Raw genomic sequence first — 14,073 nt, 5'->3', positions numbered from 1 at the left:
CTGCCCCATTAAGCAGGTGACTATCAGAACTCCAAGATGATGTGCATTCTTCTGCATCTTAGCATAAAGAAGAGCTTTCAGAAAAAAAAAAAAACAACTGCAACAGTGCAGACCTGCCTTCAGACTGCATCATGGTAGTTTCCTAGTCTGGAAGTAACTGAGTTGAACAGGAACATATTCTATGGGAATGCCAGTCCTATTAATAATGCCCTCTTTTATATCCAAAGAACATACTTATGACTGTATATTCAGGGTCTGAGACTACCTTTAAAAAGATCAATATAAGTAATTATTTAAATACATTTAAAGACATTTCTATGCTGTTTTGTCTCACTTGGTTAGCTCTTTGAATTCTTCATATTCTTGTTTTGAACTCGCCAGTTCACTTTGAGTCTGTAGCAGGCGTGCCTTCAGCTTTTCAACAGATGCCAGGGAGTTGCCTTCCACTGATACGGTGGTAGAATATAAATGATGACCTAAAGAACAAACATACACCCTCTGAAATCAGAGTAGCTCAAATATTGTAAGTTTTACTAAAATGAAAGCATTTGTAGGCTTTTGAAGAGTACAGCAGCAATTGAGGTTGAAAAAAATGGGTATTAGCAGAACAATTAATATTACCGCAGTCTTCATAATAACTGAGGACAACAAAATATGATTACGGATGGTGTTCACAAGATGCACGAGAATCCAAATTCCCTACTGCTGTATTTCACAGGCCAGTGTGAATAAAATTAAGGAAACCTGTTTTATCAGTCTTTAGGTATCACTTTGAAGAAGGCAAAAATACATCAAGACAGACATTTTCAACACTACATTGCACACAACAGAAACACAGTAAGCTTATTTAGCTGAAGAACGTTAGCATATTTTTACCTCCAGTATTTTTCTCTGCAGCTGAAGCTTCCAAAAAAGCTTTTTCTAGTTCTGCAATAGTCTGAGCATCAATTTCTTGGGCCTTTTTAACTGACTGTAAAGAACGAAGTCTTTTATTCTCCTCTCTGAGGTTATGGTTCTCCATGGCATACTTTGCAATTCGTGGGTGTTGTTCCATCTGTGATAAGTAATATTTTTATTCAACAGCTTTTATTTTCCAGACAACGCTATGCATAACTAGCTGTTCCTCTACCACCTTTAATAAGCATTAACTTTCAATAGAAAAGGGAAAAAAAGGTATTCCCAACAGTGGTTAAAGCTGCCCCATTTTTTTTAAAAATTTTCTTACTCTCTTGGAATCTGCTCTTAAAAAAGACAGTGGGTTTGCATTTATTGTGCTTATTCTTTTATTGGTAATAAAGCAGTAGCAGCTTTTCTTGCTACTCTTGACACCCCTTTTCAGTTTCAGCCTTGAGCTTTGGCTTTTCTTAACACTGTCCATCCATGCTATAGCAATGTTTCTATAATTCTTTAATGATTGTCCTGACCTTCTGTACTTTCCTCCCCACTTCACTTTGGAGTTCAGTTATGAGTTACAGATTCAAGCTGGTCTTCTAATATATCTACTCCTTTTTCCTGCTTGTGCTTGGACAAAATTGTTTTTACAGATCTGCCTTCTGTCTTGAGCTTCTTTGTTCTTCAAAATTGCCTCACTAGTGATACCACACCTACCAGATACCTGAATAACCTGAAGCCTCCTCTGCTGAAGCCTTAGGTATGTACTTGGCTGCTTGCCTTCCTCAGACAGCTCCAGGACAGCATGACCCCCGATTGGCTCATCTAGCATCTGTGCTATTCTCCTTCAGAAACCTGCTGAATTACTTGCATCCTGCTGTCTTTCCCTTTCAACAGATGTCATGGAGGTTAAAGTCTCCCATAACAATGGGGATTTGTGATTTGGAGACTTCCTTGAGAGTTGCTTAAAGGAGACTTAGTCCTCTACCTCACCCAGATCAGGTGGCCTGTAGCAAGCTCCCATGACATCACCCTTACTAGCTTCTCCTCTTACACAAACTCACAAGCTCTAAACCCTTCCATAGGGAATCTATATTCTATTACTTTCATAGAATCATAGAATGCCCTGAGTTGGAAGGGACTCACAAGGATCATCAAGCCCAACTCCTGTCCCTGCATATGACAACCCCACAGTCCACACCATGTCTCTGAGGGCATTGTCCAGTCTCTTCTTGAACACTGTTAGGCTTAGGGCCGTGACACCTCCCTGGGGAGCCTGTTCAGTGCTCCATGACATTCTGGGTGAAGAACCTTCTCCTAATGTCCAACCTAAACCTCTGCTGGCACATCTTCCTGCCATTCCCTCGAGTGCTTCTGTAAAGGGACCCACCACCCATCCACTTTTTTCCTGCCTGTCTTTCCTACGAAGCCCATATCCACTCATCACAGAAGTCCATTACATGAGCTATTCTCACAATAACTCTTCTAGAAGGGAAAAACTAGAGACTTACCTGTTCTCTGAGCATCTGCAATTCCTCTCTCAATTCACTGAGAAGATCATTCTGCTCTTTTGGCAATAAACTTCCACCAGACTCCTTATGTAATCTCTCCAAGCGAACGATATGGTCTTCACGGAATTTAACTATCATTTTATTGGACTGAATGAATTTTTCCTTCTTGGCACACAGATCTTCTAGTTGAGCAATTTTTTCTAATAAATTCTTAGAAAGTACATACACAGATTGGTGGAAAGTGAGTTACATTAGATTAATTTTTAAGGTGCACGTATTACATACACACAAATGATGCAAAACTCAGTTAACAATTTTGTGAACACATTCATTTGGAGCAGACCTGTAGAGAGCAACAACTCGTATCAAGAAGCCAAATTACACGCTCTATTGCAAAAACTTTACTTAGAAGCTCCAATATGATCCTGTAGACTAAATATTCAGTTGAGCACATTAGATGCACCTCTAGAGTTTCAGTTAATTTTCTTCCCTTCCCTCGTCCCCACCCCCCCCCCCAAAAAAAACCCTATTTTGGATGATTCAGCACTGCACCATGACATGAAGCAATGCACAATAAAATGGGGATGACTGTGAGGTTTGCTTCAAAAAACATACTGTTGACCCAGACACCCAAAGATGCACTCAGAACTGCGTAAAACAGAAGTTTCACAGAATCACAGAATGTTAGGGACTGGAAGGGAGCTCAAAAGATCCAGTCCAATCCCCCTGCCGGAGCAGGAACACCTAGATGAGGTTACACAGGAAGGTGTCAAGGCGGGTTTTGAATGTCTCCAGAGAAGGAGACTCCACTACCCCACTGGGCAGCCTGTTCCAGTGCTCTGTCACCCTCACTGAGAAGAAGTTCCTTCTCAAATTTAAGTGGAACCTCTCGTGTTCCAGTTTGAACTCATTACCTCTTGTCCTACCATTGATTGTCAAGTTTGTTGTTCTGTTCAAAGTTTTTATTAGAAAATTCAAATAAAACCCCTAAAACTAAACATACTACGAAAGCTATCCTATGGCTTGTCTGATTTTGAAAGATTTTATTTTAAATGTCATTTGACTAGTTCCATTATTATGAAACCTTATCTTTAGACAGAGTATTTTTATTCAAAAACAAAGAAAAATAATTAGGAGTCAGTTTCAATATGGTCTTACCAGATAGTATACAGAATACATTTAGAAATATTAATGCTTTCTTACCTTCTTTTCACCTTCTGATTTCTCCCAGAACAACATTGCTTCAAGAAAGTTGTTCATGTAATTTATGTTGTTCTTCCCTTCATCAACAGTACCTGTAGGGTAAGTCAATAAAATGAATGCCATATTTATTAATATATCAGTTAACCAGGTTTTCCTAAATACATAACATGACAGTTATGTAAAGAAAATTTAAATAAATTATTTTAACAACATAATTCCTCTAAAATCATATGCCGTACCCATAGCAAAGACATTTAGACTGTAATTCTTAGTCGCCTGCAAGTCCTGATAAAGAGCAGAGTCAATATACATAATTGTATAATTAACAAAGTTGTTCAAGCATTAAACAGCTTTGCGATGAACTTTTAATAAAATTAAAGAATCAGTTTGTTCAGCTGAATGTATCTATAAACTGCAAAACCCCTCTGAAATTAATTTGATAACACTAAACCATTTATTGCATTATTAGTTTGTACATATTAAAGGTGGACTAACTGGTTTATGAGAAGGAAATTCAGGAAAATAAGCATGAATTAAGTGGACAATTAGTAATTTAATCTGGAAGGAAAGTGTCCACATAAGGGATTAAAAAGGTTTAACTAATCCACTTCAGAAATTAATTTAAAATAGCATTCCTGAATAGTCTCATGCAGGCAAGACTGCTTATAGAATACTAATCACCATAGTATCTAGGTGCACAATGACTATCCTATTTAATTTAATACATTAAAAAATGCCAGGATGTCTTTAAAGGGGCTTCTAAGCAGCTTTCATATTTGTGTGATCAAATATTACAAACCTGATTCAATTGCATAGACTAAACACAGCTCTAACACATTAGGTTCTGCATAAAACCTTTCTTCAGTGTTTAAGCATAATCATTTGCTTTCCCTCACAACTCAAACAACATTTTTGAGCCCTCTCTCTGTATTCACAGACAATGATTCAGTATTAACATCATCATCAGCTCTTTTTAATGGGTGAATGTGATACTCATAGAGAAGTAACTTTTCCTTAGAAAAACTCAGCCACAGATGCATTATATTAGAAGAGTCTTTCTAACTTCTTTAGTTAAAATTCTATTGTTGTATCTTTGATTTCTCAGCAAGATCAGGATAGAGTTAACTCAGGATCACAGTGAGAGTTACAAGACCAAGTTTACCACCTTATAATAAAACATTACAAGGTAGTGGATTTCAGTGAGAAGCATATGTAGTAGAAAGCTATGCTGGTATCTATAGCATAGATGCAGTTGTCTAGTGAAAAGCTTCTGGAAGAAAAGTTACGTATTGATAAAAATCCCATTACCATCTTACATTGATACTGAACTTTTACTGAAAGGTAAACATCCTTCTTAGGATCTTCCTGAAGGGGCAAAAGGGGAAGGAGGAAAGAAAAAAATCCTCTCCTGAGCTTAAAAAGAATGCAGATTGAATGGGCATTGTCAACACCCTAGTGGCCTCCCTCCAACATAAATGTACAAGCAGTCACATGTAAACTTTTTGTTACTTACAGGATTAGGCAAGATAACAGCTCTTTTGAGCTGGAAGAGTATTCTAGGTATGCTACAATAGAAGCATAGCCCCACACACAAAGAAAATAAAATCACGTTAACAATTTCCGCAAAACATTAGATACAAATACAGGCAATAGGATCCATAAGACAAATTCAACCTCTATAGGTCAGTCCTTACAACAATTTTAATTGTTCAGAAACTTAATGAATTGTATAAGGCTCCAACACTCTGGGCTAAAAGAGTAGCAAGTTCTCTCTCCCCTCACCCCCAACTCTTACCTTGTGATACAGAAACGTGACGCATAGATGGCACTGAAGTTAGTTGAGCAAGCTGGTCTTTCAACTTCTTGATCTCAGCTTGCAGTTGGCTCACATTTCCTTGCGTGTCTTCATTTACCACAGCCTTTCATAAATATGTTAAAAGAAAATTACAAAGATGTACAAATTAAAAAAAAATAATCTTATCTTTTATAGGATAAAAGAAGAGTCAAAAATTGCAAAGCAACAAACTGCTAAGAAGTTTCCCACCTTATGAAAGGAGAAACTCATGGGAAAAGCAACATTCAGTTTATCAAGAAACCAGCAAGTGGCACCTTAATTAAAAATATTTGTTAAAAATTTAATGTTTTCTGCAGAATTTTCTCAGGAGCTTTTTAACCAATGAAGCTTAGTAGTATACATCAAGGGCAGCAGTTTCTAGCCAAATGCCAACACACTTTCAAAACCCAGTGATGAGAAATTATGGTTTGGGAATTAGCATATATAAATCCTGGATGCACTGAAATACTATTATATCTATTTTTTTTTGTGACAATTTTAACTTTTAGTACAGATTTACTTTATCCAATGAAGTGCTCGGAGAACAAGCAATGAACACACACTCTTATCAGCCATTACCTAGTGCCCAGCTGTTGTAGTCTATTTGTAAGCAAAAACAAGTCCTTTTCAATAATCATTTGTCAAACATTTAAAAATTCTAAATTTACTTTCCTAAAAAAGTTATAGCCATTAAAATTAGCAAAAGCACGAGATCATTTCCATGAAGCTACTCTGTCTGCAGATGTGTAGTTTAAACAAAATTGTTTGTTGCAACAATAAAGACATTGGATAACTCTCTTACCTTGTTTTTAATCAGTTTTGCTCGCTGAGCAAAATTAAGGGTGGACAGTGTTTCACCAAAACACCTGGATCCTGGATGAACATTTGCAATTATACATGTTTTTGCATTACCACCAAGGGAATCCTATTTAAAAACACAGAAGTTATCTTGTTTTGCATGTTTTTGGCTACAGCAAGAAACCATCACCTACGAGATACTGTGTATCACTTTGATTAAATTAAATCCCTTCTGCAGTTTGTTCAATCTCCATGCTACTTAAGTTTCTGAATTTTAATTCAAATGTGAGTTATCAAGGATGTGACTGTAAATAAAGACTTTATTTGCATTTTCAAAACCCTGATTCTGTATTAATAATTAACAATTTGAGATCTGTTACACCTGAACAACAGAGAGAGAGGAAAAAAAAACAAACAACACAACAGGAAATAAAGTAATTTCATTTTTATCTTGGTCATAAGCAGATTGGTATTCGCACTATTTTGAACATCATCTACCCTGCTGATTGTTCCAACCTATGTTTTGGTGCAATTGCCAAACAAACAAAATCACAAAACAACAGATTCTTGACCAAGAATACAGAAGTAACCTCCCCTTTTTACGTGCACATCTTCAAATGTCTATCTGCTGTTTGACAAGTAGCTCTCAAATCTCTGGAGAATTATATCTAAAAGCCTAGTACTACCAAATAGCCCAAAAGCCTCAATGGCATTCTCTGTCTAGCAGAGGAAGTCACATTTGTGGACTTCTTGAAAGTACAAACACCTAAAAAAAAATAACCACTTAAGAAAGTAGTAGTTCATATAGATGCAATTCTCTTCCAATTTCTTCATATTTTTGGTTGCATTGGAAGAACATAATTCTTCAGAAGTTTATGATTGTAAGATCTACATGGAACAGGGATGGAATGATTGGGAAATTCTGCTGTGATCACAATAATTCTGTGTTGTAATAAAAATACTGTATTATGTACAAGTACTATATTATAATGCAAAAATATATTACAGATATTATTCTTTACTGTTCTCAGAATTTTGAGGACTACTGGCATCCAACAAATCTTTGACTGCTTCCATCTTTGTTTTCTGTTCATCTTGAAAAGAGCCCATAAGCTCTCAGGTAGGAAACTGTAAATTTATCTAATTCTTAACATCATAACACCACTTTGCACACATAGATGAATTCTGGAAGCCATGTCACACATTTCAGCACATCTCTAAATATTATATTGTAAGACACAGTATTTCCCAAGTTATAGGAATGAAAACATATGCTGCTTTTTCTTTAAAACTTGCAAATATGTAAAAGGAGATTATAAGCATAAATTTTCTTGTATTCAGTTAAGAGTAATAAATCGACTGGAAGCCTGTTTAGGTAAAAAGTTGTTTTTCAAGATTTCTTCCACCTGAGCAATATAGAAAAAACTTTTTCATGTATCGAGTTTCAGCTTTTTAGAGTAAAAAAACCCACCAATCTGAACAAGTATTTTTTTCTACACCCCAAGTAGCACATAAAATCCAGAGGATATATATTACCCGTAACAGAAAAGTCAGCTTGGAATCCCGGTAACAAATGTGTCTCTGTTTTCCATTACCCACATCAACAAGTGCTGTGATTACTTGGCCCAGGCAACTTAGTGATCGATTTATGTTACCTGCTTCCTAGAAGAGAAAAGAGAACAAGGGTGAACAGATATGGTGAATGGAACAGGGCAGCACATCTGAAAGGAGAAAGATGCCACAGGTATTACAGATCTAACCTTTAACCTCAGTCCTTCTGTATGGGTGTCTTTCTGTCTCTCAGATCCTGCCAAGTCTACCAAGTTGAGCAGGGAAGACCGAATGTTAACAATTTCATTGTTTTTCTCCATTGATTCCACTGTGATAGTGAAAACTGCATGTGATCTTGAGGACTCCCTGTTCATTGAGGTTGATGCTACACGACGGTTTCTCCAGCCCATAGTTAATACCTATGCATGAAAAAGACATCCAGTAATTCCAAGTATCTCAGACTGTAACCAGTACTCATATACTGGTGACAAACAGTAGTAAGCATATTTCAGTGCAACAACGTTCAAAACTCTCAAGGACCAGGACTTTTTTTAACCTTTCTTACAAGAGAAGTGAAAAAATACAGCTATGGTCAAGCTTAATAAAAGCACTAATTATAATATTCACTTCTTTCTTCCAAGAGCACCATTGCCATTTAAAAGGATAACATATCCAACGCTGGTGGATGCTAGCAGTACACCAAGGGGAAAATAATTAAAGTCACAGTAGTGCTATGTGTATGTGTCTCATTCATGAAAAAATAAACCTGACAGTTTCTTGAACACATACACACACACACGACCTAATTAGCAGGAGATGTAGCTTTCTGGTGCTATTTCAGAGACGCATGAAGCATACGTTAGGGAAAAGATTACTGTAATTGCAAATCATCCATTCCAAACTCTAGAACTATAAGATTTCTTACATGTGTGGGATAGTCAGGAAGAATTGCCTAGAAACAGCTTTTTACGCTGGTTTTTTTGAGGATGGAGATAGAAGAAGAGGGTGTCACAGACACTGTGCAAAAAATATGTCCTTTAATCAAAGAAGAATATTTACCAAATAAGCATCAAGATAAATAGCCCAAACATTAAAAAGTGACAAAAATTACCTGGTATGCTTCAGCAGCAGATGACAACACCTGTTCAACAGCACCATCAACAAAGACTCCCTTCTTGATATGTTCTCTGAGGAAGAGTCCAGCTGAAGCAGAATCTAGCAAGTCAAATATCTGCTCATTGTAGATTTCAATAAATGAGCATTTGCAGAGAAAACTCTTTCCACTGCCAGCCTGAAAAACACAGTAATTTACACTATAAACAGATTGATTTTGTTAAGTCTGCCATTGTATGGCAGAGAGGTTCTTTTTATACATATCTAAAGCTACTAGTTTGCATACATATTCCACATACTATACATTTCTGATGCCCAGTTGACAGCCAACATCCAGAAACCTAGATGCATTTTTAGACTTAAAATATAAGCTTGTGTCTGAAGAAAGCATACTGTAATTTGGTAAAGTACTAGATGCAAGCACTTCGCATTAAAAAATTTGATGCAAGATGGCAATAATCCTGGAAACTTAACTGCTACACACCCAGGTTATCAAGCAGCCTTAGCTAATCTTTAATGTGAGACATTACTTTCACTGCAATAATAAATATAAAATAAATGTACCTTTTCTTTTTCACGTTCAATTAGAAAAAATAAGTATTCAAAGCTCCGTGGAATCACGCCTCTCAGACTGTGAGTGAAATTATCAGAATCAGATGGTCCTAAAGAGATTTTTTATTAAAAAAAATAATTAGTACTACTCAAGAATAATGGTTGATCTTTTTAAGATGTCATTACAGAAGACTTCAGCAACCTGGTTTTAGTCAGTTTATAACAAAATCACAGATGAAATGTAATAAAATCCACACTGAAGATCTAAGATAATATTCCATAATGGGATTTATTTATAGTCTAAATGATGCTTTTGAAAGTTTGTTTTACCTGTCCATAGGTTACCTAAGTCTAAAATAGTGTAAACTACATGGACTTGCATAGAAAACATGTAGAGATGTGCGGGTAGGTCAATACAGCTACCTCCACCTGGGCTTGAAGAACCAGAAAGATGGGTTGAGTTTGTCCCTGTGTTTAGTTAATTTCTATGTAGCGCTCAAAAATATGTCAGCCAAGCTGGTTTTGGTTATTTCAGTAACTTTCTAATATCAGGTACAATACTAATGCATTTAAAATCACCACTGTATGAAGAACAAGATTACAAGGGGATCCCTTCATGTACAGAGAGCTTGTAAATTCCTAGTTGGGTAAGAAGTAGTTATTTTGAAAACCTCACTATATTATAATATGGAAGATCCTTGCATACTACCATATTTTTCTACACATGCAAAGGATATCAGCCAAACAGGGAAACCAGTAAAATACTAATTTTTGGAAAATTTACTAAAAGTGTTTGATTTAATTGAAAAGCTGCTCTCATGTTAAAAGCAGAAAAAAATCTACATCTTACAGAGTACTCATACTTCACTCTTTTGATATAAAGTAAGAACAACTGCACTGAGTGCTACAACATTTCTTAAACCCTAGATTTACATGCAGGAAGACAAATCTAGATCACCCCTGATGTTTGAGCAAGATGACATTTCAACTCAAGACAAAAAAACATTTAGAAACCACTGAAAGATTAAGCTCTCTCTCATGTACTCACCCATCATAGTGAAGGTTTTTCCTGATCCAGTCTGGCCACTAATGCAAAAAAAAAAAAAAAAAAAAGGTCAGATAAAGTTTTATTCTGGCTCTGAATTTTTCAATAATCTGTTTAAGATTATTATCTGTTTAAGAACTCACAGTTTAAAGCAAACAAAAAAAATTCTAAATGGAAGATAGAAGATGCAAGTTGAGAAATCAGTCAGCTAAAAAGGCATAAAAACAGAATAGCAAATTTGACCACAAAATTCTGTTTGATAAGTCACCTTTTCTCTCCCCCGCCACCCACCATTTTCTTCCTTATTTTTGTTGGAAAAGGAAATAGCAGAACTTAGCATTAAAGTTAAGTCTTTCAAATATATACATTAAATTAATTTTTGGCTCAGCCTTTTGGGTTTTGTGTCACTCAGCAGTGCACATAAACCCAAAATGATGAAAATACTTTTAAGTTGAAAGTATCTTTTTTAATCACAGTTATTAATCATGCCAGAGGAACTTCAGGGCAACTTCATTTTTCTACATTTGTCTATTGTAACAAAGTAGACTTCCCTTCACAGTTTTGAAAATACAGTGATAAATTAAAAATCCCCATAAAGTTTTGATTAGATCAGTCCTTCAAGTTAGCATTTTTGACCAAAGTGCTTATTCAGTTTTCAAAACGAAAAAAAAAAAAAAATTGAGAGTTAATATAATAATATTTAATGCTATTAGTCATGGATATATTTCTACCTTGAAAACATTTTGAAAGTTAAAATTATCATTCATGAGCTCTCCTACGAGCAGCTAAGACTCACTAAAGAGTTGAGCTGGCCAAATGTCAAGTCAAAGCAATTTTTGTTCCATTTTACTGTGGACATATTGAAAACAACTAGCTTTCTCTTTAACAGTACAAGAAAATTTCTAGTGCTCAGACAAACAACAGGAAAATTGAAATGAGTTTACAATCCACATGATTGGTCTTAAGTATTAGAAGCATAGCACCTATAAACAGATTCCTCCAAGAGGAACAGGAAGTCCTTTTAAATATCACAAGAATATTCCCTGTGTTGTGCCACACTAAGGAAGCATTTTCAAAGCTTATGGTAACATTAAGCAGGCTCTGGTGCTTAAAACCACAACAACTCATTAACACAATCGCCTCTAGCGTTGCCATCGCTATGAAATACCATTAAATGACTTACTATGCAAAGATGGTTCCATTGTAGCCATTCATACAAGATTCAACCACAGATTTGGCCACACTTGAGAACACAGACTCCTGGGGACAAGGGAAAGACAAGGCACTTGGCACCAAGCATTTAATTATCTCTTCCATCAGTGCTTCCTATGCCATAACTTCTTAATGTATAGATTAGACATATTCTTTAAGGTTAGACAGGTATCATGAGTCCTGGAGTTCTCAGAGCAAAAAGATACATTGTAAGTCTTTGTGACATAAAACACTCACTCTGAAAAAGTTCTATTCCTTGTTAATAACTGAAAGAAAAATAATAAAACCCAGCATCATAGTAATGGCTTTCACATATATATTATATTAATTTTGGTCCTGTGTTTTTGATTCTTACGTGGTTTATACCAACAGTAGGTCAAAGTTGAGCCTATGACGCTCATCAAATCTAATTAACTTTCAATATTTGCCACTGCACATTGGTATATTCAACAAATCTGCACAACTGTTAGCCTCATCTATTTTCATGAATTTGTCTTAGACCCGCAAGAAGAGCCTAGCTACAAATAATAGCCTACAGCGGTTGGGATTTTTGGGAGTTTGGGGTTTTATTTTTAGCATAAGTTAAATGGAATTGAAGTCATAGAGGAATTAAAACTGTGTTCAGAATTTCAACACAATATTATAAAAATTAAATTGAAGGATTTTCCTTCCAGTATTACCTGTCCCAGATGAACAATGCATCTGTTTAAAAGGCAAATGGAAGGAAATATAACAAACAGAAAATCAACTCAGAAATTCCTAAGATACCAGTCACATCTTTAATATTAGCTACTAACTGCCAGAGATTTTTCCATGTTTGTCTCAACAGAGGGATTTATCTCCTGTCTATTGTGTTATTAAAGCAGTTAAAAACAGAAGCTTCAATTTTAACACAACCTTTAATTAATGAAATTAATAGATTAAAAAAATACATTAAAACTATCAGAGTGCAGAATTTAGTGCAACATTTATATCCTGTAACTACATATCTATGTATGCATACATTGTGTACGTACAATCTGACCACTGCAAAACACAAGACTTAAGGCATTACATCTCTAGAAAGGTTTAGTATAGCAATTGTCAAAATTTGGGGGAAAACTGCAATACCATTTGAGATTCTGGAAGTTGTTACCTGTGTTGTTTCCATATTTGCAACATAATCAAAAGTGAAGATCTTTGGCTCAGGCTTCGAATGCAGACGGATGGTATTTGATGAAAGAACAGATAAACACAAGCCTTGATCTCCATCAGTTAACACAGTTCCCTCTGAAGGGGGACGTACCCTTACGTAAACTTTGATAGCATCACCTTCAACACTAAATGAATATTTATGCATTAGATTACTTCAAAATAGATTTATCAGCTGTTTGATAAAATTAAATCACGAAAATCAGATTAAGCATGTGAAGTCATACAAAGGTGTCTCCTGGAAATAAAGTACTTCTAGCTGTACACATCAATCCATTACAAGTCACATTTATTAATTAGGGAATTAATTAAAGGTAACAATGTGACAGATTTAAAAAACACAAAACATGAAGTTACTGGCATTTATTGCTGTTACATGTAATTTCAGCTCTAAAAGAACACATTTCACAGGAACTTGATAGCTATAAAACTAGTGTTACAATAAAGGCTGCAGTAGTTTGTAAGACTATGAGCTTCAAGTATCCTCCTTACTATTGCAAGTTATAAGACTTTACAAATGGATCAGATTATGCCACATTCTACCAAGAAAGTTACTAGCATTTTTCTTTGCTGCTCTCAAGAACGGAAAGAAAAATCAATTATTGATCCATGAGTCCAATAAAGTATAGCAACAGTTGCATCTAAAAACTCCCTATCGTATTTCATCATATTTATTAGTGGATGCACCAGTAAATCTAGCTTGAGTAAGCAACTGTGTATAACTATTATGATAACACTTTGAGGAGTTCTGGCATAAATACCAAGGTACTGATATAACATTCAAGAATTAAATTAAGTTGCAGTAAACTTGGATTTACTTGGTTTCATCCTTTCCCAAAAGGCAGTTATAGCACAAGGGTGTTACAACTGGTCTTGACTTTTTACTTTGGGTAAACAAGAGAAAGAAATAATAGTTTTAAAAGTGGGGAATGGACTTCATGATTGCAACACAGGGGTGGGGAGTGGCAGAGAAAAGGGCTAAAAAAGAAAAGGAAGTAGTGAGAAAAGGAAGATGTTACGCTGAATTTAAGACACACCACACAAACTTGCCATATATTTTTTTATCAGATAGCATTATTCTGAGTTTGCTTAGGACTTCTTCACACAACTGAAGTTCCTCATGGAATATTTCTTCAGAGAAATTCTAGAGTCCAGCTACAGAGTTAATGAAC

General features: G+C 35.6%; 1 protein-coding gene across 1 annotated transcript in view; it reads right to left on the bottom strand.

Moving 5' to 3' along the window:
* Positions 1–14,073, bottom strand: part of KIF15 (kinesin family member 15) — a 36,245-nt gene that overhangs the window by 20,454 nt on the left and 1,718 nt on the right. Inside the window, exons 3-15 of the mRNA XM_065831665.2 lie at positions 12,846–13,029; positions 11,682–11,758; positions 10,502–10,539; positions 9,466–9,563; positions 8,900–9,079; positions 7,998–8,207; positions 7,774–7,899; positions 6,242–6,364; positions 5,401–5,524; positions 3,606–3,697; positions 2,403–2,612; positions 877–1,054; positions 335–476 (exon numbers count right to left, since the gene is read on the bottom strand). Coding sequence (XP_065687737.1) covers positions 335–476; positions 877–1,054; positions 2,403–2,612; positions 3,606–3,697; positions 5,401–5,524; positions 6,242–6,364; positions 7,774–7,899; positions 7,998–8,207; positions 8,900–9,079; positions 9,466–9,563; positions 10,502–10,539; positions 11,682–11,758; positions 12,846–13,029 — 1,782 coding nt within the window. The remainder of the gene's footprint in view (positions 1–334; positions 477–876; positions 1,055–2,402; positions 2,613–3,605; positions 3,698–5,400; positions 5,525–6,241; positions 6,365–7,773; positions 7,900–7,997; positions 8,208–8,899; positions 9,080–9,465; positions 9,564–10,501; positions 10,540–11,681; positions 11,759–12,845; positions 13,030–14,073) is intronic.

The sequence above is a fragment of the Patagioenas fasciata genome, chromosome 2 (assembly GCF_037038585.1).
Source record: "Patagioenas fasciata isolate bPatFas1 chromosome 2, bPatFas1.hap1, whole genome shotgun sequence".
Taxonomy (NCBI): Eukaryota; Metazoa; Chordata; class Aves; order Columbiformes; family Columbidae; genus Patagioenas; species Patagioenas fasciata.
This window is presented reverse-complemented; position numbering and strand designations above follow the sequence as displayed.